This window comes from Hippocampus bargibanti, linkage group LG01, assembly GCF_051943395.1.
Source record: "Hippocampus bargibanti isolate YZ-2025 linkage group LG01, ASM5194339v1, whole genome shotgun sequence".
Taxonomy (NCBI): Eukaryota; Metazoa; Chordata; class Actinopteri; order Syngnathiformes; family Syngnathidae; genus Hippocampus; species Hippocampus bargibanti.
This window is the reverse complement of record NC_142734.1, coordinates 4,708,242-4,732,904: the sequence shown is the minus strand read 5'-3', so window position 1 is coordinate 4,732,904 and position 24,663 is coordinate 4,708,242. Positions and strand designations below refer to the sequence as shown.

The 24,663-nt window shown below is 41.6% G+C and overlaps 1 protein-coding gene across 1 annotated transcript in view; it reads left to right on the top strand.

Annotated features, from left to right (window-relative positions):
- The window catches only part of abcc4 (ATP binding cassette subfamily C member 4 (PEL blood group)), a 30,793-nt gene that overhangs the window by 2,455 nt on the left and 3,675 nt on the right, over positions 1-24,663 (top strand). Inside the window, exons 3-28 of the mRNA XM_088991278.1 lie at positions 1,842-1,962; positions 2,121-2,345; positions 4,059-4,148; positions 5,090-5,253; positions 5,930-6,055; positions 7,533-7,782; positions 8,235-8,342; positions 9,730-9,819; positions 9,896-10,087; positions 11,937-12,031; positions 12,114-12,200; positions 13,108-13,204; positions 14,057-14,257; positions 14,338-14,475; positions 17,088-17,125; positions 18,190-18,293; positions 18,378-18,524; positions 19,160-19,239; positions 20,649-20,799; positions 20,884-21,003; positions 21,077-21,187; positions 21,279-21,379; positions 22,224-22,415; positions 22,493-22,648; positions 23,555-23,644; positions 23,749-23,921. Coding sequence (XP_088847404.1) covers positions 1,842-1,962; positions 2,121-2,345; positions 4,059-4,148; positions 5,090-5,253; positions 5,930-6,055; positions 7,533-7,782; positions 8,235-8,342; positions 9,730-9,819; positions 9,896-10,087; positions 11,937-12,031; positions 12,114-12,200; positions 13,108-13,204; positions 14,057-14,257; positions 14,338-14,475; positions 17,088-17,125; positions 18,190-18,293; positions 18,378-18,524; positions 19,160-19,239; positions 20,649-20,799; positions 20,884-21,003; positions 21,077-21,187; positions 21,279-21,379; positions 22,224-22,415; positions 22,493-22,648; positions 23,555-23,644; positions 23,749-23,921 — 3,447 coding nt within the window. The remainder of the gene's footprint in view (positions 1-1,841; positions 1,963-2,120; positions 2,346-4,058; positions 4,149-5,089; positions 5,254-5,929; positions 6,056-7,532; positions 7,783-8,234; positions 8,343-9,729; positions 9,820-9,895; positions 10,088-11,936; positions 12,032-12,113; positions 12,201-13,107; positions 13,205-14,056; positions 14,258-14,337; positions 14,476-17,087; positions 17,126-18,189; positions 18,294-18,377; positions 18,525-19,159; positions 19,240-20,648; positions 20,800-20,883; positions 21,004-21,076; positions 21,188-21,278; positions 21,380-22,223; positions 22,416-22,492; positions 22,649-23,554; positions 23,645-23,748; positions 23,922-24,663) is intronic.

The following is a 24,663-nucleotide window of genomic DNA, read 5'->3' as shown; positions in this document are numbered from 1 at the left end:
ACATGGAAAAACAAGAAATGTTGCCCCTTGTGGACAAGAAAAAACATTGCCAGAAGCCATGACCAGCGCTTTATCGGCACCCAAGCATGAAAAACAAAACCCGAACAAATTCGGGAATGACGCTCTACGTCTAATTTTCAATTCCCGAATAAATTCGTGAATGGCAATGAATGAGTTAGTGGAAAATGTTGATTGTTATTGTTTCAGTTTTTTGTGTTTCAGTAACCACTGTGCTACCATGGAATTCAATTTGAACTGGTACTGTAAACTGCGAAATCATTTGGGTGATAACCTAGCGGCGTATAATAATGTTTTTAGTGTCAATTCCCCAGCATGTTAGTTCAAACTGGAAACTGCCAGTGTTTTGAAGGCTGCACAAAATGAGATTTCCCAGCCATTTCACAGCGTGCAGCTGCATTTCCAATGTGGGATTATCATGTGTGATGTCTTGTATGTGCAGTAGCTGATAATGTGAATGAGATCCACTCATGGTTATTACATGACTATTTTCAGCATGAGCCATACTTGTACAAGTTGACGGGGTGCCATAGTTGTATGAAACAAATGTGAATGTTCCGGTATTCATTTAGCTGAAAGCGTTGTCGTCATAGCCGTCAGTGGTGTTGAACACAACCATCCATCCATTTTCATAACGGGGTTGTGGGCGTGCGAGGGCCTATCCGACCTGCCTTAGGTGGGGGAGTCCCTCAACTGTGTTCCATGCACCAGGTGAGAGCATTCCTGCACTTCTTCCACAGTGCCTGCAGAAAACCGATATAGAAACATGGAGATCATGCAATTTGAACAAAACACGATAAAGATATGGAGTAGAAAGGACATTCAAAGGACAACCGACGTCTCCGGACGAGTTGTGTCCATAATTTGTAAAATGGCTTCAAATGACTTCTACTGAGCGTATTTTACAAAGATTCCACCACATATAGCTATATTTTACGTTTTAAGACTCGCGCTGAATATTCCAGAAGTCTTGTTTTTGAGTTGGTGACGAGTCCTCACCCTACGTCACTGAAGGAACGCCCCTCAGCGAGAAAGGACATACCTTGCATCACCTCAATGCATTCTGAAAACTTTTGTGTTGGTCCGTGTTGATGGCGAAATTAGAAGGAAAACACATAAAACTCGATGGGGAATCCTTGTGTGTGGCACCGAGCATCTATTTGATATTCACTGACAAAAATTGTAAGGAATTAATGAGCCCGTTTCCACGGAGCTTTGTCGCCCTCTTTTGCCTCTTTTCAGTGCTACATTTTCCCCCTCAAAATGACACGGAATAAATTCTTTAATCAATTGCAAACATGTATGCTTTCCTCTTCAGAACTATTTGAATCATATTCATAACTCAATAAGTGACATGTTTTCAAGACAAGTTTTCCTTATATAAGGCTCACCACATTATAAGGTGCTACAGTAGAGGCTGAGGTTACATGTTATATTTCTCAGCATGGACTGCGCACTACTTCTAGATGTGAAAATGGAATCGTGGCTGCTGACAGTAGTTGCGAGACATGTTATGGCTCAATATTACTTCACATCATATAAGGCGCACCGGCGTATAAGGCGCAGGGTCATCTTTTGAAGAAAATGAAGGCTTTTGGGTGTGCCTTATTCACAGGAAAATACTGTATTTTATAATACCCTCAGTCAGCAGTTCAACGTTCTCTCTAAGCAAATTGGGTTAATCAAGAAAAGCAGCCAGAATGCATCTATCCAACGTTGCGTTTTTTTGCTGGAGGCGATCTGAGTTTCAGGAGATCATGTGACCACTTTTGCAGCCAGATAAATCATTTGACTCTCCTCTTCCGATACTATTTCTTTCACAGATATTGGGATCATGAGGTGCAGGCGGCTACCAAAGAATTGCGGAAACCCAAACTTTCAAGAGTCATCATTAGATGTTTTTGGAGGATCTATTCAGTGCTGGGATTGTTTACCCTTGTTGAGGTCAGTTTTTGAGTTTGCATCAAACAACTAAAACATTCACAGTTATATGTGCGTAGAAATATAAGAACCACAGATTAGAATCAGAACATCCTGTCACACACTGAATTACAAATGAGTCAATGTTTTACAAGAACTGGCCTCTTCCTCTTCATTGTTAGGAGGTGATAAAGGTGATCCAACCAGTCCTTCTGGGGTACATGATCCGCTACTTTGAGGATTATGACCCTCAAGATAAAGCAGCCCTGAATGAGACCCTCGGCTACGCAGCCGGCCTTTCAATCTTCACCATCGGTCTGAATATGTTGCACCATCTCTACTTCTTCAATGTCCAGCGAGTTGGCATGAAAATCAGGGTGGCCATGTGTCACATGATCTACAAAAAGGTAGGCAGGCCTGTGAGTGTTGAACGAGAGAAGAAATACTGTGCTGGTTGTTAAAGTCTGCACATGAAGTTCTGCCGAGTTCTGTCACAGACATTCGTGATTAGTGTGTGGAGCACACTACTTTGCCTGAAATAATATGACATCTGCTATAAAAATAAAACTTTCTTTGCATAAACGAGGGGGCACAATTTACGGTATCACATTTTCTTGAAATAAACACCCCCATGCCATCAAGATACACCAAACTAATCTGAATGCACCTACAGACGCGCCCCAACTTACGAACATTCGAGTTACGAACAACGGTACATATGAACATTTTTGCAGGGATGTCAAAAATGTTTGGACAAAGATGCTGTAAGCTAGATTTTGTATTGCTTGCCTTTTTACGGCCAAGCTCGCTTGCAATCGGCTGCGTACTGTGCTTCGCGGACACAGACACAGACGCATTGGAGGTTTCAAAGGCTGAATGTTTACACGACGGACACCAAGGCTGACCAATCAATACTGAAGTGTTGCCAATGAGTTCAGGCCCCGATCGGCCGAGCTCACTTACAATTGGCTGCGTAGAGTATGTGGGAAGAGGAAATTTCTCTTCCCAGAGGACGCGATGCATCACAAAAAGTAATGGTTGCTGGCATGCAATTCAGTAATTATGTGCCAGGAGCTTCAATGATGGCTTACTGAAGACCCAAGGATATATGTCGTCGTACTACTGTCACGGTTTGCGAGGTGGTGATGGCGGGTTCGGATCCCAAAAAGCAGGCAGGAGGGAGCAGGAGGTTGTTTGACAAATTGTATTAAAGTAAAGTCAGCAGGAACAAAATGTAAAACATCAAAATCATCTGAATGGAAAAAATACAAAGTAGCAAAAGAAGACCAAAAGTAAAAGTCCGCCAAGGTTAAACAAACACATACACAATGCATGCAGCAACCAAGCAGCAAACAAACAATGAACCGGCCCCGGATGGTCGTGCCGGGTGTCCTTTTAAGTGTCAATGATTAAACGACCAGCACCTGCGAGGTTGCAGGCAGGGCTGACGTCGCTACACGCTGGTCGCCAATCTGATCGGGACGACCAGCACCTGTGCAGGTGTAGGCGGGGCCGACAGCGCTCCCCGTTGGTCGCCAACCAGATCATGACAACTACGGTATGTGTAAATTTATTTTCCGACTGTTAGAGCGTCTGTGTTTTATACTTCCGCGTTCAGTGGGTGACTTAAACATGCATTCCATACAAAATATAGCGCTGAAGCAGGTGGGGAGTGTCTGTACAGGTTACTTATACAAGCCTTAAAGTCCTCTTCATAACTGGATGCGTAACAAGAAAGCATATTCTCCGAATCTGAAGCCATTGTTTGGATTCTCGAGCAATGAAAGACGTCTTGGCGTGATGTCACGAACTGGGGTCGGGACTTTCTGAAAATGCACAATTCGCAGCTCAATTTTTTGCAGATTTTGTACACTTTAAGTCATTTTTATTGGTGTTTTGCATTTGAATAAAAATATCAGCCTGCGTGTTTTGGGTATTTTAGATGCTATAAAACGTTTTTCTGATGTCAGTTAGGAAACAAAAAAGTGATGTCGGTTGTCCTTTAAACATACTCATAGAACCCTTGAACATACTTGAACTGTCCTGCTTTGCTTCCTTCCGTTGGGCATATTTGATTCCATTTGTTTTTTTGCTGAACTGAATTTGTTTTTCCAAATTAGGCTTTGTGTCTCAGTTGTTCTGCAATGGGAAAAACCACGACGGGCCAGATTGTCAACCTGCTTTCCAATGATGTCAACAAGTTTGATGATGTAAGTTACACAGTCAGCTAGCGATAGGAAATCCAGTTTTGGTCCTAGAAAATGTTGTGGGGTCCTGCCAACTATGTATGGATGGACATGTACTGTTCTGTTATGTGTACAATCAGGGCCTGCAAGGCCTTCTCTGCTGGCCTAAAATATCTGAATCACAGACTAATGTGAATTATATTTTGTCCATAAATTCTTTTTAAATGATTCCAAATTGTCATTCAGCTTCCTTTCATTACTTTTCCCCTGTTGGGCAGCTTCCACACGTATGTTTTCATATTTAAGCATTTAACCAATCACATTTCAGCTATCATTTGTTACCAGAGTCAAAAATCGACCTGGACGCGTTCACAATCAGTTCTGCGGGCTCTGGAGCATAAAATTCAATGGCGATGATACAGGTGCTTTAACCAATCCGAGTTTGAGTTGGCAACCCAAGGCCTGCTTGAAGGTGCTGGCAACGTCTGAATTTTCGCAAATTATGATTGGCAAGTCACATGAGTGGCTCGTCACTAGCCAATCAGAGTATCACTAGCCACTGATAAGAGCACACTGGCCAGAGATAGCACACTGTATCTGTAGCGAGGTGCATAAGCAAATATATGGTGTTGATTTAAAAGCTTTTTTTGTCAACCCACAATGGCTGAAGGAGGAGAAGAAATGGATTTGGTTGGACTTGGTTGGATGGATTTGGTTGGACATTTTCCTGGCCAGCGACATCCTCTAATGGACGTGTAGTAAATCACACCAGACTCGCGGCTGTGGAGTGATTCAGACATAGTACTACTGAAGGCCTAGGACTGACATGCACGGCCCGCCACTGGTATACAATCGTAATGGCTGGAAGGCGATTGGCTTTTGAGTTCAAGGAGTGTTTACAGCCAGTGTTCGCTTGTGATGACTTTTGCATCTTCACCTTCCTTTTCCCATGATCTCTGCATCAGTTGACAGTCTTCCTGCACTTCCTGTGGGTGGGCCCCCTCCAAGCAGCAGCCGTTGTGGGACTCTTGTGGCTGGAGATTGGGCCATCTTGCCTGGCAGGCATGGTGGTCCTCATGTTCCTAATGCCCACGCAGACCCTGTTTGGGAGGCTGTTTTCCAAGTTCAGGTAGTATTTCAGTGATTCTTGATTCCGATTGTTTCAAGCGAAAATCCAGTATTGAATTGTAAGAGCAATGAGTAGAATGACAGGTTAAGAAGAACAATTTTAACTCATTCACTGCCAGACAACGTGCAAAAACGTGTCCACTTCAGTGCCAGGGTTTCTTTTGTCACTTTCACTCAAATTGCAGGACCCACAGAATATTGAGTTTTTGGACTACATAAACATTCAATACAGCGTTATCAACCTTAGACTCTCTTCTTTAATCAGAAAAACCGTTAATTCCTAAGTAATGGGTCTGGAGTTATATGAGCTTGAAATGGGGGGGCTGTCCATAATAGAATACAATACATATTGATTTATATACTGTGACGCTTTAACAACAGCTGAATCTGCAACAAAGCGCTAACATGGGCAAAAGGGAAATGTTGCTCCCTCGTGGAAGGGAAACAAACGTTGCCAGAGGTCTGACGAGCGCTTTATCGGCACACCCAAACAAATTAATTTTTTCCATTTTGGGATGGGGTTGTAACTCAAAATGTGGAAAAAGTGAAACACACTGGGTACTTTCCTGCTGCATTGTATATTCAAAATTAGAATGTTTTTTTTAAATCTAAATCAGTGAATTTCAAGGTGTTTAATTTGACCTCTTTTCAGTAACTTTACTCACCTTCATCTGCAGGAGTAAGACGGCCATTCTTACTGACAGCAGGATCCGTACAATGAATGAAGTGGTGTCTGGAATTAGGATCATCAAGATGTATGCCTGGGAGAAACCATTCGCTGCTTTGGTCTCGGATGTCAGAAGGTGAAATTTATGTTCTGTCACAGGCAGGGTTGTTGAATGATAAAACACAAGTCAAAATGACTGGTGAGATCAGGGCAAATTGCTTTATTGCAGAACTGTGATATCTTTACTGCAACAAAAGTGACACTGCGTCTGGTTTATGAAACATATTCTCTTGTGTACTGGGCCACAACATTTGACACATCTCTACACTCTGGATATGCTTCCAAATGAAAATCAGTATAGTGTGGCTTTTTTTCCTCAAAATCTGACTGGATAGGATCCAGCTTAACTTTGTCTCCCTATCAAATAAGTGGTACAAAAATACAATACAGTGGATGAAAAGGTTTCTTCAGCCGTTTCGCTTCTTATCCAAGAGGCTTCGTCAGCGAACTAAAAGTTGCTGGTCGGTATATATACAGTAAAGTCTCGTTATATCGATATTCTCGGGAGTCCGAAAAAATATCGATATAACCGGGACTATCGATATATCCGACCCTGCGCGCATGTAATTTTCTCCTTGCGTTCATAGAAATAGTATCGTAATAAGCGGTACTATCGATATAACTGATATCGATATAACGAGCCTTTTACTGTATATATATATATATATATATATATATATATATATATATATATATATATATATATATATATATATATATATATATATGTATATAAGAGCTACCAGCAAATTTTTGTTCACTGACGAAGCCTCTTGGATGAGAAGCGAAACGTCCAACACCTTCAAAGAAGTACAGATGACGGCTGAAGTTGTCACGGGGTGCGAGGTGGTGATGGCGGGTGCGGATCCCAAAAAGCAGGCAGGAGTGAGTAGGAGGTTGTTTGACAAATTGTATTAAATTAAAGTCAGCAGGAACAAAATGTAAAACATCAAAATCATCTGAATGGAAAAAATACAGTAGCAAAAGAAGACCAAAAGTAAAAGTCCGCCAAGGTTAAACAAACACATACACAATGCATGCAGCAACCAAGCAGCAAACAAACAATGAACCGACACCGGATGGTCGTGCCGGGTGTCCTTTTAAATGTCAGTGATTAAAACGACCAGCACCTGCGAGGCTGCAGGCAGGGCTGACGTCGCCCCCCATTGCTCGCCAACCAGATCATGACAAAAGTAATCTTTTCATCGATGGACCACTCCTGTACGACTGAGAGTTTACACAGATGAAATACAATGCATTTTAATTTATACAGGGCTTTCACAACAGCTGTAGCTGTAACAAATTGCTTGGCAAAATTTGATACCTCAAAGACTGTGGGCTGGACATTACACAGAGGTGGCATAAACCCCAATCTCTCCCCGTGAAATAAAAAAAAAAAAAAGGATTGTGCAGATGTACTTCATAAAATGTTCTGTGATAAAGTCTCACTATTGCATTTTCCATTTTCAGTCATTTGTCTTTTAATTTGTGTTTTTCTTCTCCTCATTACCATCATCATTATCACCAGTATCATATTCCTCCATTCTCTGTAGGAAGGAAATCTACCAGATCATGATGAGCTCGTATTTGCGCGGCCTCAACATGGCCTCCTTTTTCTGTGCCAGCAAGATCATCGTCTTCATCACCTTCACTCTCTACGTCCTGCTGGGAAACAGAATCTCAGCCAGCAGAGTCTTTGTTACTGTGTCACTATACACGGCAGTGCGCCTCACTGTCACGCTCTTCTTTCCCAGCGCCATAGAGAAACTCTATGAGAGTCGCGTCAGTATTCAGAGGATCCAGGTTCGTTACTGCATAATTATGTCAACGTTTCAATTATTGACCCACCATTTATGGGGTTTGATAGACATTTCATTTGTTCCGGTTTTGTTTGTTCATGCTTGGGTGCCGATAAAGCGCTGGCCGTGCCCTCTGGCAATGTTTTTTTTTATTTTCCACAAGGGGGCAACATTTCCTTTTTTCCATGTTAGCATTTTGTTCCAGCTTCAACTGTTGCTAAAGCGCTATATCAACCAATATGTATGTATTGCATTGTAATTTGGACTGACGCCCTCATTTCAAGCTCATATAACACCAGAGCCATATAATTTAGGAATTAACGCTTTTTTTCTGATGAAAAAAGAGAGTCTAAGGTTTCTAACGCTGTATTGAATGTTGATGTAGTCCTAAAACGTAATATTCTGTGGGTCCTGGAATGCATACCTTTGCCCATATTTTTGTCCATTATGTTTTAGGAGTTTTTGTTGCTGGATGAAATGACAAAGACCAGCACTCATCTACCGAATGCCGAGAAGAAAGATTCTGCTGTTGAAATCCAGGATCTGATGTGCTACTGGGACAAGGTTTGTAAAAGACACATAACACCACACCCAAGGTTCACAACAATTTAATTAGGTGGAAAATGAGACCTGCGTCAATCACAGTGCTCAGTGCGGATTAGAGAGATAGTTTCCCACCGTCAAGTTTCCAATAGATGTGGGCCTTTCTTTTTCTAGTCCTGTATCATCCTGCAAAAAAAAAAACATTTAAAGTACCATATTTTCCGGTGTATATGGCGCACCCAAAAGCCTTCATTTTCTTCAAAAGATGACCCTGCACCTTGTACTCAGGTGCACCTTATATGTGAAGTCATATTGAGACACAAAAGGTCTCGGAACTACTGTCAGCAGTTACCAACTCCATTTGCCCCGGTAGAATAAGTAGTGCGTAACCTCAGCCTCTACTGTAGCGCTTTATAATGTGATGTGCCTTATATTTGGAAAACTCATATATTTATATATGATACTCTATATATTATACTCAGGCGCGCCTTATATATATGGAAAAAGTTTGAAAATATAGCACTTATTGAGGATGCGCCTTATACACCGAAAAATACGATACTATTTAAAACTTCCAATGTGGTATTGTTTTTGTTGTCCTTCATAGAAATCTGTAAAATAATAATTTTTAAATGCCTCAGCCAAACAGCTAAGAAACATTTGAATCATTGCCTGAAATGTTATATGCACAACTGCACATGTAAACAAATGTGTGTTTTACTTTAATTTCCTCTCCCAAAACTCAATATCTCTTTGAATGTGTATAAGTATTTCAATTTTATCAGATAAATAAGTACATATTACTTACTAACTCAATCACTGCCACCCACAAATTCATTTGGGAATTGAAAATATGACGTGGAGCGCCATTCCCGAATTTGTTCGGGTTTTGTTCTTTCATGCTTGGGTGCCAATAAAGCGCTGGCCAGACCTCTCGCAATGGTTTTTTTTCCCTTCCACAAGGGGGCGTTAAAGCGTTATATAAATCAATATTCATGTATTGCAATGTATTTTGGACAGCCACTCTCATTTCAAGCTCCCATAACTCCAGACCCATATAATTTAGTAATTAACTTTTTTTTCTGATGAAAGAAGAGAGTCTAAGGTTTCTAACGCTGTACTGAATGTTTATGTAATCCGAAAACTCAATATTCTGTGGGTTCTGAAATTTGAGTGACAATGACAAAAACCCTAGCACTGGAGTGGACACATTTGCACGTCTGGCAGTGGATGAGTTAAGAAAGCGGCAGCATACAGTACTTTAAAAGAATGAATATTGAATGGCAAAACAAAAGGTCGTTTGCATGGCCTTTCCAATTGTTACTTTCTGAAAAAAATCTGACGAAATGATGCTCACAAAATCTGTGTTTACATGGTTTACGGTCCTCACATGTGTCCACTTCCATAGAGTCTGGATGCCCCATGTCTGCAGAATGTCTCACTCAGTCTGACTGGAAACCAGCTGTTAGCTGTTATTGGACCAGTTGGTGCAGGGAAGGTAACAAAAAAAAATCCATGTTAGAATACGGGATGATTTATCATGCAATGGCTCATTTGTCTCTTGCTCGATCCAGTCCTCGCTCTTGAGCTCAATCTTGGGAGAGCTTCCTGTTGAAAAGGGAGCGATGAAAGTCAAAGGTCAGCTCACCTATGCAGCTCAACAGCCGTGGGTGTTCCCTGGCACTATCCGCAGCAATATCTTGTTTGGAAAGGCGATGGATCTGCGCATGTACGAGAGAGTCCTCCGGGCTTGTGCTCTCAAGCGGGTGAGCAAGATATTTGTGGTTCTTCCCAACATGTGAAGACAGAACGAAAGCGTCGAAAATTGTCTTCAGGGCTCTAAAAATTTGTTTTTTTGTTGGAGTCTTGTTACTTTTGCATATCAGAATCATCTTTATTGGCCAAGTATGTAGAACACACAAGGAATATGTCACCGGTAGAACACGCTGCACTAGTATCATCATAAAAAAAGACTTGACAAATAAGTATGGAGGACACTAAAAAAGGCTAATCTAATCTATTTGGAGGTCTTTCTGAAACCAAAAGTTTCAGAAAGTCTGAGGAAATCTGCATGTGAGTGGCAACGCTGAAATACCTACACTGAATACATGTGATAAGCAACCCTTCGAGCGGCTATGCATTGAAATAACAGCAAAAGAATTTTGCTACATGGTGTCAGGACCGTTTTTAATTTGCGCTGTTTGTTGCTTCGTCTACATATGCAAGTTTAACTACCGTGGACTGATTCAATGTGGAAAATCTTGCTTTGGTGTGAAGAGTCCACATTTCAAATTGTTTTGGGAAGAATCATCTGGAGTGTAATCGATGCAGTATTAAAAACCCAGCATATTTGATGGTATGGGGCTGTGTGACTGCCTCCCAATGGCGCCTTTAATGCTGACAAGTACATGAAGGTGTCAGAGAAACATGCAAGCAAAGTTATTTTGTTTATTTTTTATTTTTTCATGGTCGCCCCTGCTTATTTCAGTAAGACAATTGCAAATCATATTACGCACAGGTTAGAACAGCGTGACTTTGTAGTTGAAGAGTGTGTCAGAGATGTTTGTTCGGACACTGTGAACAAAGGCTGGAACACAGGAAGATTGTCTTTTAATGCCAGCAAGGGACGCAGCCATTCATGACCAACATCCAACCTTTGCAGCCCTCTGCTAAGCTATTTATTGAGAGCATATGCAAATTTAAACACACTAGACTAACTAAAATGAATTGTATTATTTATCTGTGAATAGATGATTTCAGCCTTCAGGAGTTTAGTTTTGCTTTTTTGAATGTTGCTGTGCCGATGACCATTTTATGTTTGAGAGACTTTTAATGAGCATCTTCATCTTTATTAAGTTCATAGAGTTGCTTGTTCTGTAGCCACAAGGGGACATAAGCCAGTGTCTTCTTGTGCCGGTCCCAAGCCTGGATCAATTTGTAACCTGGCTCATGAGCTGTTCCTGTGAAGGAGTTACCAAATCCTAAATTCTGCCCAAGATCTCTTACCTGAGGATAGCAGTTTAACAGGCTGTATCTGTTCACCTCAGATTGACACCAGGTTTTCTGTGCTTCTATTATGGGCCTTGTGTTCGACCAACTAAACATACAATAGCATGAAACATTTAAATATGATAACTTCTATTCTGTCTATTCTCTATCAGTGTGAGTATCAGACTGGCCTGCCATTGTCCAGAACCATCTTCCATGAAAAATATCACAAATCTTTCCATGACGCCCCTGGACTGTTGAATCGCTAAAGTTGAAATTGGGAAAAAAAAATCATACCATAAAACTTCAACAATTACAATCATCTATAAATGCTTATTAAGTGTTGTTCAATGGAATAGTTATGTAACACAGTGGTAAACACGGCTCTGTCCCATGTGCTTTGGAACATGCTGCAGGCATCAAGTTCAAAGTGAGAATGTGTGTCAAATTAATGTAAATACATTGGAGTTTCAATATACTTTCTTTGTAGTCTATTCAATTGAACATACTAAGGTGAAGCATATTTTCAAATCATTCTGTTTTTATGAATGTCATACACAAAATCCCACCAACTTAATTGGAAATGGAGTTTGCAAGACTGGTCTCTGGTGCCACACTGTTGTGCAGGACTTGGAACTTCTCCCAGATGGAGACCTGACGCTGATTGGGGACCGTGGCGCCACACTGAGTGGGGGGCAGAAGGCTCGTGTCAACCTGGCCAGGTAGTGCACATGTAATGAAAAAAAAATCAGTCGTTGCATTCCCCGGCCTTTCACTATTCAGTGGATGTTTGTGTTTCTCCAGAGCGGTATATCAGGATGCCGATATTTATCTTCTGGATGATCCTCTTAGCGCTGTGGACGCTGAAGTTGGAAGGCACCTCTTTGAACAGTAAGTAAGATATTCAGAATCAGAAGCCTTTAATAGTCCCACAATGGGGACATTTGCAATCCACAGCCGCAATTTAAAAAAGGGTTTGGGGGGGGTGAATAGATAAAAAAAAGTATTCTAAGCATAATAGAAATGTCATAGGACTGAAATGTATAACTGCAAAAATGTTTCATGAAGAACTGTACATAGTTCAAGTATAAAAACGCATATTTGATATATGAAACTGAATTGAGTCAACATAAGGTGGCTGTGCTATTTACAATACAAGAGTCCATTTTATTTCATTCACGTGTGATTATTAAGAAGCCTGACAGCAGTCAGTCGGAACGAGCGGCGGTACCTCTCCTTCTTGCAGCGCGGGTGTAACAGTTTCTGGCTGAAGGAGCTACCCAGTGCTGTCAGGGTGGGCAGGAAAAATGTAGCCCCTTGAAACATTTTTTTCCACCCACTTTCACACAGTCTGCACAAACATTTAAAGTGTAGAAGAAGTAAAAAAAGATTTATTTTCCCTATGTGAGTTTTTTTTTGAGGAGTAACTCCACTTTACTGGTGTAGTTTTTTTTTCTCGAGATGAGTTTTTCACCCTAAAACTTGTGCTGATAAATTGGCCCAATTGGCCACCTAGGTTTTTGGTCGTTTTATAGTTTGTTAAAGAGAATGCCTATAATTCCATAAGTCTTTGGAGAGCCAAAGTAATGTCAAGAACTGAACACATATGGGAATGAAACTTGAGCAGTAGAGTTAAAGGAATATGAAGAAAGACAGGAAGAGGTGCGGTGCTGTTCCTGGCGTGCTGACAATGGCTTTTTGATCCACTCTTCCTCTTAAATAACAGTGGTACATGACATGACACAAACACAGAGATTCTAGGCCAGGATATATCAATGCTATTTTATTGTCACCCTAGATGCATCTGTGGCGTGCTAAAGAGCAAACCCCGCATCTTGGTCACCCACCAGCTACAATACCTGAAGGGAGCAGATCAGATTGTGGTCCTCAAAGAGGTCTGTGCATTCAAATACTTTTGTGACCACAACTTTTAAAGGTTATATTCCAAACTGTTAACATTCATAATACACTCACTTCCTGCAAGTTGTCAACCACAGTTTGATTAAAAGTAGGTTTTAATGACTCAAGGTTATAAACCTACTGGAAGATTGAGGCATCGTGGATTGAGTTACTCGAGCCACTGCTCGGTTTACCGGAAGTGACGTTTTTGTAGGCGACCATCATGCTAAACCAAAGAGATTATAATTTGGTGCAACCAACTACCACACAAAGAACCACTACTTCAGTGCTAAAGCTCATGAAGAGAAACTTAACACATAAGAGCATGAAACCACGTCACAGTAGCCACTAAATTGTTTGTCTTCTGTGACGTAACAGCTCCGAAAATACCTGAGAATGAGAAGGCGCGAGATTTAAACCACAAAATTGTATTTGTTGATTAAATGCCTACCAACCATCTAATAACTTTTCAATGTCACTTCTGTACTGCAAAGGGGGTATAGAGGCCCCAAGAAAAACTCTTGAGTCTTTGGTCTCTGACCTTTGAAGGTGACATTCAGTCAAGAGCATTTCTTTACAATTTGTGTTCCACTATTACACGAGTGAATCATAATCTACTATATGGTTGTAGGGTTCTTGCAATTCAGGCAACAAGCATGCACCACATAGTTACTTTGGTAGCCTATAGATCTATTTAGTAGGAGCAGATCCTGTGTCAAATATCCATCTGACACACTAGCCGTGATTCGTATGGATCCTCCTTTTCCTACCAAGCATGTGATGACGCTTCCAAAACTGCCATGCTTGTACAATTACAAATAAATTTCATCGATCTATACGTGTTCCAGGGTCACATGGTGGCCAGGGGTACATACACAGAGCTACAACGGTCGGGACTGGATTTTACCTCACTTCTGAAGAAGGATGAGGAGGAGGAACCCAATCAGTCTCCCGCAGACCTCTCCTTCCGAAGCCGAACTTTGTCCCAGAACTCTGTGCGGTCTCAGGCCTCCTCCGGGCACTCGGTCCAGGATGGAGACCATTTACAAGTGCGTACAATGATTGTCTTTGCAAAAGCATCTGAAATGGTGAAACCTCAGATGCAACACAACTTTTCTTCCATACCTAGACTGAGCCAGTGCACACGATGGTAGAAGAGAGTCGCGCACAGGGATCCATCGGATTGAGTATGTACGTCAAGTACCTGCGGGCTGGTGCCAGCATTTTGGTTGTGGTCATTGCGATGCTCCTGAACATTCTGGCTCAGGTAAGCAAAAGCAAAACTGCTTAGTCACACTTACAGGACAGTGAATGAAAATATTTTTTTAAAAACATTGTGGGAATAATTTGTATCTCAGTACAGTTCTGCAGGTCACTGATCCTGTAACGCTACACTTTCCTGACTTTGGTTCAGGCAGCATCCAGTCGAAACTGTAATCTGCCTTTTGCCTGAAATCAGTTAAAATAGGCTGCGTTCAATCACGACCAGGGCTTGACAATAACAACTGACAACCTGCCAAACGCAAGTGAGTTGGATCAGTCGTGACTTAAGTCCGTCACTCTCATTAACCACTTTGGCAGGTTGAATTTTACAAACCCGGTTCTGATGAGGTTGGGACATTGTTAAACATCAATGAAACCAGAATAAAATATCTTTGTAGTGTACTGTATTTAATTAAACATGGGTTGAACCTAATTTACAGATCATTGTATTCTGTTCTTATTTATGTTTGGCATAACGTCTTCACTTCATTGAAATTGGGTTTGTAATCAATAGTTTTCTCACATGGCATCTGGAATATTATACCAAATGAGTTTTTGGTACTCTAACTCATATTAGTGTTGCTTGCACACAGTTATTGCTCAGTGGTTCATTTGTGAACCTTTTTTGTTGACGTCACAGCAAACAGTCAGAAAGAACAGCTAGATAAAGGAGATTTGTATTGTGTTCAGGGCAAATTATTCAAACTTGAAACAATTAGGGCCATCATGAAATGTACCTGGTCATCAGGACTGGGTATTAATTCAGATGATCAAAATGTATTCGATCCTATTCACAAGAGCCTGATTTGATTCAATTTATGATCACTGCTGGTATTGTGTTTTTAAAACTAAAAAGACATCTTGGCATCGATTGTCAAGTTTGTTGGATCTGATTTCAGTGCTTGTGCGCCATGTTGCTTTGATATTCTACTCATGTGAGATCTCACATGATGTGAGAAGTCAATAGAATTTATGGAAAAACTGTAGATTTATGGTTTTATGAATCAACATCTGGCTAAGAAAATGAAATGGTTTATTTATTTATCTATTTATTTATATTTTATACTCCACCCTATTAATCATAGAATGTTGCATCGTGATGAAAGAGGTTGTGAAAACTGTTTGGAATAATAATAAACTTCTTTGGCATGGTTTTAGTGGCAGGTGAAATCTCAAGCTGATTAGGTTTAGAGCTAAGAGCTTTGTCATTTCTCAGTTATATAATTGTACTTTCTCTTTGCATATTCTCTTTGCATATTGTGTCTAGGTTAGCCCTTTCATCTAGGGCACAGGTGTCAAAGTCAAGGCCCGCGGGCCAAATCTGGCCCGCCACATCATTTTTTTCGGCCCGCGAAAGCAAATCAAACTTGTTAAATTCCATGATGATTGCTAAAATCTGAGCCAAAATTTCATATTTTTGGATGTCAACCACAATAAAAGTCATTATTCTTGACTTCAGATTTGAAAACAAGTTATTCATTAATTTGCTGTGTGCTCTATATGTAACATTTGAAGGGATTTAAACATTCTAATGGGTTCCCCAAATTCATAACGGCCCTCGAGAGGAAACCATAACTACAATGTGGCCCGCGGCAAAAAATGACGTTGACACCCCTGATCTAGGGGATTGTGGGGGTGAAAAGGCTAAAGCCTTTGGAGACACAATTTTACTTGATTATCTGTTTGTTATTGACTAAAGCCGTCTTAAGAAGCACGACGGACGAATGAGGATTCCTAACACTGGTTAAAACGTGGGGGATATGGCTAGCAGCAAACTAAATTAAGAATAGTATGCTGATGAGGTGATACCAGAGCTAATGGGGCAATCAGAGCCAGGCATAGAACATTAGAGGTATTTTGACAGAAATAAAGACGTAATCAGCTTAGCTTCAGGGAGTAGTCCACTGCTCCCCCAACCTTAGAGCAGGGACTTATCAGAGCAGAGGTCTGGCACCGCCATCTTTGGACATTAGGGATATATACATTGGGCCAGAGCTACCAGCAAAAATTTTAGTTCGCTGATTAAGCCTCTTGGATGAGAAGCGAAACGTCCGACACCTTCAAAGTGGTACAGATGACAGCTGAAGAAACCTTTTCATCGCTATACTATGTGTCATAGTCAGCTTTAACATAACCCGCTTTATGTTGAATGTCACATGACCAACATGGCTGAAGGCTTGATCTTTTGAACCCCAACATATTTGTTTTCCTAATGGCTGGTGTCCTGATATCCAATATTATCATCTTTGGTAACTCTTCAAGAAAGATAAACAGTGTAAACAGTGTAGTTGTGCTACAATCCCTTTGTCTCCTGCCATTGAGCTCTGCGGGTCGTCTGAACCGTAAAGGAATGATTTGACCTGTTCTACGGAATGCGGATGTTTGTTGCATAATACCTTCAACAACAAAATTCTTGCTAGTGAAAATGCTGAGCGCCAAATAACTCTGGGAAAACCTCTTGCCACAGTGCCCTGTGAGCCAAAAAAATGTTCAAGTCAAGCCCTGCTCGTGACTCTGAAAAGGTTACGCAGTCTGGAATGACTTAAGAGTAGTTTACAAAAATCTGAAAATGGGTATGTCTGAAATGCAATGAAACACGAACACAACATTTTGCAGGTGGCGTACATTATGCAGGACTGGTGGCTGGCTTACTGGTAAGTTGAAGGTCCACACCTTCCCAGCGTGGATTTATTTGTTTTTGTTAGTTTTTTGGAAATTTTGTGAAAGGCTTTGCGAGTTTACTTCTCAACAGACATCTGAATCTGGATTTGCTATCGGTACCATGCAAATACACAAACACTGATCGATGTTGCATGTCTAATCATTCCACTTCACATGAATACCAACCAGTGCTCGTGCCAATACAAATTCAGGTACAAACAAATGAGATACTCCAAATGAATGGAATTGCGTATTTGGTTAATGTAAAAAGACAAGTTGCCGAGCTCGCTTACGATAGGCTGTGTAGAGTTTATGTAGGCGGGGAGTAAATCCCTCCTCTCAGTTGACGCTCCAGGAGGAGGCGATGCATAACACAAAGTAATGGCTGCTGGCTGCAGTAATTACGTGCCAGCAGCTTCAGTAATAGCTGACTGAAGACCCATGGTTTTATGTCATCGTACTACAGCATGTGTGAATTTATTTTACGTCTATGTTGTATACTTCCCTGTTCAGTGTTGACTTATACATTTATTCCATACAAAATATAGCACTGAAGCAATTTATAAACAAATTCACCTTACAAACTTTACAAAATTCAACTTAGTATCTTGTTCGTAAGGTGCGTAGCGTCTTGACTCAGAACTGTTTTCGGTTTCACATATGTCAAAGTCAATTTAGACTTTCATTCTCATGTGCTTTGTAAAAAGTCCATTCATTCACCCGTTTTCCCAATCGCTTATCTATACGAGTGTCGTGGGCTTGTGGGTGCCAATCCCAGCTGTCCTTGGCTAGTTAGGTGTGAGTACACTCTGAGCTGGGTACCAGTACACAGCCAACATTCCATAACAACATTCTTGTATAAAAATCACATTTCAACAATCAATAAAACAACTGGGACTGCTTGGCATTCACACAAGCAAAGGTGGACCTTTGTACATAACGTCAATCATACATCTAGATTCTAAACCAATTCACCGCACAGTCACTGACACATTTTAAGTGAGAAAGTTAGCAAAGCTGCAATGATAATGTGGTCATATGTGGCTGATGTCATCAGGGCTAACGAGCAAGACCAACTGGAGATCAACAGCACCGTGGAACACAATGTCACCCAAGTGTACAACGAGCTGGAACTTGAATTCTACTTGGGCATATATGGAGGTGACCTGACCTGTACACGACAGATTCAGCTTTTTGCACTCAAGCACGTTGCCAAACTACAACGTGGTACTCTCCGTTTCACAGGTTTGACCGCAGCCACCGTCATTTTTGGTTTTGTGAGGACTTTGTTGATGTTCAACATACTGGTGAGAAGTACACAGGCCCTACACAACAGCATGTTTAACGCCATCCTTCGCACCCATGTGCGCTTCTTTGACATCAACCCCATTGGTGAGTAAGTGTCAATGAGCAAGAGAATAATACTGTTTGTAGGTTGATGAGAGTGTGAGGGCAAGTCCGTCCCTCACATGGGTCGATTGCTCAGAAGGAGTATTGATGAAAAGGTTTCTACAGCCATCATCTGTACTTCTTTGAAGGTGTCAGACATTTCGCTCCCCATCCGAAGAGCTTCATCAGCAAACTAAAGTTGTGCTGGTAACTCTGGCCCTATATATATCCCTAATGGACAGAAGTAGCAGTGCCAGACCTCTGCTCTGATAGGTCCTTGCTCTAAGTTTGATCAAATTCAACAAAAATCACCTTAAACCTCCTGCCCCATTATGGTACCAGCAGGCGTAAAGTTTACTCTTTGCTATGAAACCGTCATGTGTGCCTGGGGTGTGTCAAAAGGAAGACTCAGTGCACCACAACTGTCAGCCTGTATGTCGTATTGCTGGCGGGAAATTCCCAAATTTACTAATTGAGGCTTGCGTCGGCAGGAAAGGCAAGATATGTCAGTTCACTTCACAGCCCTAAGTGTGTAGTTGAAAAGTATACCTTGTAAAAAAAAACTGACAAGAGGGACCGTATCTACAAAACTCTACTGCTTGTTCTTAATGCGGCTTTTGTGTCCTGTTTGATTTCAGGCAGAGTTTTAAACCGTTTTTCCAAGGACATCGGCCAATTGGATTCCATCATGCCATGGACCTTTGTTGACTTCATTCAGGTATGAAATAGTTAACAATCAAGCATTTATATGGAAACCCCGTCGCTAATTATCTAGTGATGAAATTCCTTTGTGGACCAATACATTTTGTAAACAGGCCTCTCACAGTTTGCATCACCTCATTGAAAAAAATAAGTACACACTTAAAGGACAACCGACGTCTCCGGACAAGTTGTGTCCATAATTTGTAAAATGGCTTCAAATGACTTCTACTGAGCGTATTTTACAAAGATTCCACCGCATATAGCTATATTTTACATTTTAAGACTCGCGCTGAATATTCCAGAAGTCTTGTTTTTGAGTTGGTGACGAGTCCGTACGTGACGTCACTGAAGGAACGCCCCTGACCGAAAAATAGGACACATTGTAGCAGTCCTTCCATCACGTCAATGCATTTTACTGTGCTTGTTTGGTCTGAAAACGTCATGTTGCACCAAAAAGATCCAGAAGAGGGCGACCAAGCTCCATATAGGGAATGTATCAGCCTGTTGAAACGGGCTGATTAATTCCTCACAGGGAGCTTGGTCGCCATTTTCTGCCTCTTTTCTGGGACGCTACATTGCAGTCCAGATGCCTCAAAATGACACGGAAGGACTTTTTTAATCAATTGCAAACATGTATGCTTTCCTCTTCAGAAGTATTTGAATCATATTCATAACTGGATATGTAACAAGAAAGCATATTGTCTGAATCTGAAGCCGTTGTTTTGATTCTCCAGCAATGCAAGACGTCTTGGCGTGACGTCACGAACTGGGGGCGGGACTTTCTGAAAATGCCCAATTCGCAGCTCAATTTTTTGCAGATTTTGGACACTTTAAGTCATTTTTATTGGTGTTTTGCATTTGACAAAAAATATCATACTGTGTGTTTTGGGTATTTTAGATGCTATAAAACGTTTTTCGGATAAGTTCAGAAACAAAAAAGTGACGTCGGTTGTCCTTTAAGTGATACATTAGTAAAACAGTCCCAAGCACCAACAACTATAAAACAACATAATGTAGACATTTTAATTGGTTGTCCTTTCCCTGAACCGATAGATTTGTAACCGGGCTAATGACCTCTTCCTGGAGTCCTGGAGCTTTCTTGAAGGAGTTGACCAAGTCGTAAATTAGTCCAAGGCCAGATCTCCTACATGAGGATGACAGTTTAGCAGGGTGTGTGTTAGATTGACCTCAGATTTTCTGTGCTTCCATTGTGGGCCTTGTGTTCTGCCAACAAAGCAGGAAACTTTTAAATATGATAACTTCTATTCTGTCTATTCGCTATCAGGTTTCTAACACGGTTTTGAATGTTTATGTAGTCCTAAAAGTCAATATTGTGTGGGTCCTGGAATTTGAGTGACAATGACAAAAACACTGGCAGTGAATGAGTCATGTTAGGTTGATTCGAGCGGCATTCTTTGTCGTCAGGTTTTTCTCCAAATCCTCGGAGTGGTTGCAGTTGCGGTGGGTGTGATCCCCTGGATTCTCCTTCCTGTGCTCCCACTACTTATTATTTTCCTCTTCCTACGGCGCTACTTCCTGGAGACTTCCAGAGACATCAAACGTCTGGAATCCACAAGTGAGTGTCCGACATAGTCTCTCAATATGTGTACATTTGTGTTTCTGAAACTGTGTTAAGATGAGCTCCCCTCCTCTCACGCAGCTCGGAGTCCAGTTTTCTCGCACCTGTCTTCCTCTCTGCAGGGCTTGTGGACTATTCGAGCCTTCAGAGCAGAAGGTCGCTTCCAAAAGGCCTTTGACGCCCATCAGGATCTGCACTCAGGTTGTTTGAGAACAGACCCGTTGTTTGTTGATGAGACAAACAATGACTATTGTAACTCGTGTTCCCGAAACAGCGGCGTGGTTTCTTTTCCTGACCACGTCTCGCTGGTTTGCCGTACGCCTTGATGGCATGTGCTCCATCTTTGTGACAATCACCACCTTTGGCTGCCTGCTGCTCCGTGACCGTAAGGAAGTCTTCCACCCGAATACAGCCAGGCAGGCTATTGTGTGAGACGGTGGGATGAAAGACTCTGTGAATTGTGTTTATCCTATCAGAACTGGACGCCGGTTCCGTGGGTTTGGCTTTGAGTTACTCCATCACTCTGATGGGCATGTTCCAGTGGGGGGTCCGGCAGAGCGCTGAGGTGGAGAATCTGGTATGCGGCTAGGGTTCTCTTATATATACAGTGAGACCTCAACTTACAAACACCTTAACTTACAAACTTTTCGTCTTACAAACGTCAAATTTATGAAAATTAAAACTTTTAATAAGCACGATTTTCACAATACACACTCACCACGGCTGGCGGAGTGATCTTCGGCGGAAGCACACGACCGAACAGCACCAGAGGTTAAGTTACCAACAGTCCTTATGGAAGGTGACTCTCCTTCCATAAGCCATAAACGACCATCAAAAAGGTAAATAAAACTTTATTTTACAGCACAGTTTATTTCTTTAATTACAGTCCTCATGTAATGCGCCTCTCCAAACAGCAATTCCCTTTGACCTTCGACCTCCAACGCCATTCCATCAAGCCATAAATGACCATCACAAATGTAAATAAAGCGACTTTATGATACAATGCAGTGTATTTCTTTCATTACAATACAATAGCACATTTATTATACACAGATTAAGGTATGTTGTGTGTAATTTTAAGGCTTATTTAGTTGAAAAGTATATTTTATGGAAACCCGGGAACGGATTATTCCCATTTTAATGGTTTCCTATGGGATTTTTTTTTTTTTTAGATACACACTTTTCGCCTTACACACTCTGTCTGGGAACCAATTAAGTTTGTAAGTTGAGGTCTGACTGTAATAATAATGGAGAACAGGGAACTCCCATCAAATATAAATTTCCCAGCTTAACCTCCCATTGCAATTGATCAGAAACTCTTGGAATTTACTGGAAATGCTCCACTCATTTCTCACTATCGTAGAAGTGAATGAAAAGAATTGTTCAAGTCTTTCGGTGAATTACGGTCAACCTGCTAACAGATGACATCGGTGGAACGGGTGATGGAATATACAGAACTGGAGAGTGAAGCCCCCTGGGAAACCAAAAAGCGACCTCCCCCTGGTTGGCCCAGCAAAGGTCTGGTGACTCTTGACGGGCTCAGTTTTTCCTACAGCGATGATGGTCCCCGAGTTTTGGACAACTTGAAAGTGACATTCCATCCCAAAGAGAAGGTCAGAGATCTGATTGTCACCTCACCGTATCCGTGATTGATTAAAAAACCGGTCTTGATGTTCATTCCTGATGTCAGGTGGGCATCGTGGGTCGGACAGGTGCTGGGAAAAGCTCCCTGGTGTCAGCCCTATTCCGCCTGGCTGAACCCGAAGGAAAGATCTACATCGATGGCGTGTTGACTTCTGAGCTGGGCCTTCATGACATTCGTCAGAGGATGTCCATCATTCCTCAGGTAGATGGCAGCCGACATCTTTGCTTGAATTAGATGTCAGGCGACTGATGATAGTTTAGGATTTTAACTCAGTCAATGCGATTCACAAATTGATTTGGGAATTGGAAATATGACGTCGAGCCCCATTCTCGAATTTGTTCGGGTTTTGTTTATTCATGTTTGGGTGCCGATAAAGTGCTGGCCATGGCCTCTGGCAATGTTTTTTTTCCTTTCCACAAGGGAACACCAGAAAATACGGTACTGCATACAGTGAGACCTCAACTTACGAACTTAATTGGTTCCCAGACAGAATGTCTAAGGCGAAAAGTGTGTATCTCAAAAAAAAAAACCCATAGGAAACCATTAAAATGGGAATAATCCGTTCCCGGCTTTCCATAAAATATTCTTTTCAACTAAATAAGCCTTAAAACTACACACAACATACCTTATTCTAGTATAATAAATGTGCTATTGTATTGTAATGAAAGAAATACACTGCATTGTATCATAAAGTCACTTTATTTACATTTGTGATGGTCATTGATGGCTTGATGGAATGGCATTGGAGGTCAAAGGGAATTGCTGTTTGGAAAGAGAGGCGCATTACATGACGACTGTAATTAAAGAAATAAACTGTGCTGTAAAATAAAGTTTTATTTACCTTTTTGATGGTCGTTGATGGCTTATGGAAGGAGAGTCACCTTCCATAAGGACTGTTGGTAACTTAACCTCTGGTGCTGTTCGGTCGTGTGCTTCCGCCGAAGATCACTCCACCAGCCGTGGTGGGTGTGTATTATGAAAACAGTGCTTATTATAAGGTTTAATTTTCATAAATTTGACGTTTGTAAGACGAAAAGTTTGTAAGATAAGGTGTTTGTAAGTTGAGGTATCACTGTATTTGTGTCTGTTCTCTTGTCTTCGGTTCAGGACCCAGTGCTGTTCACAGGCTCCATGAGAAAAAACCTCGACCCTTTCAACCAACACTCCGAGGAGGAGCTCTGGAATGCACTTCAAGAGGTTCTGTGCATGCAAACAAATGCAATCATGCAGAATAACACATCATCGAAGCCATTTTTTCCCAACCCTAACCCTAACGAGATTGTTTCCTCTGTGCTTTACAGGTCCAATTGAAGGGTGTGGTCGAAGAACTTCCTGCAAAACTGGAAACTGTTCTGGCTGAGTCTGGCTCCAACTTCAGCGTGGGCCAAAGGCAGCTGGTGTGTCTGGCCAGAGCCATCCTGAGGAAGAACCGCATCCTCATTATTGATGAGGCCACTGCCAACGTAGACCCCAGGTAATCCATAGTAAGACAAATTTCCAAAAGGGGGGGTGGCCACTGACACTAAAACGTGTGTATTGTACCGAGCTTTGGCAACACTACTCCGATCAGCATATTTCAATTTACTTATTTACTGCCATTCACAAATTTATTCAGGAATTGAAAATATGACGTCAAGCGGCATTCCCGAATTTGTTCGGATTTTGGTTTTTTTTCTTGTTTGGGTGCCGATAAAGCGCTGGTCATGCAGAAAATGCAATTTTAAATAGGTGGGTTTTGAGATGGGATTTGAAGGTGGGAAGAGAATTGATGTTACGAATGTTGGGAGGAAGTGAGTTCCAGAGTTTGGGGGCAGACCAGCTGAAATCTCTGTCCCCCATTGTGCTGAGACGGGCAGAGGGGGCACACAGAGGTGGAGGGAGGAAGAGGATCTGAGAGAACTTGAAGAAGGTCAGATAGGTATGGGGGGCAAGGTTATGGATAGCTTTAAATGTATAAAGAAGAATTTTAAAGTTGATTCTATATTTGACGGCGAGCCAGTGGCGCTCTTGGAGGACGGGGGTGATGTGGTGAAAGGATGAGGTTCTAGTGATGATCCGGGCTGAAGAATTATGGATGAGTTGAAGTTTGTGGAGAGGTTTCTGAGGGACACCAAAGGGAAGTGAATTGCAATAGTCAATCCAGGAGGTGACAAGACTATGAACGAGGATAGTGGTGTGAGGAGTGAGAGACATACATGCAACGATCCGGCCAATTC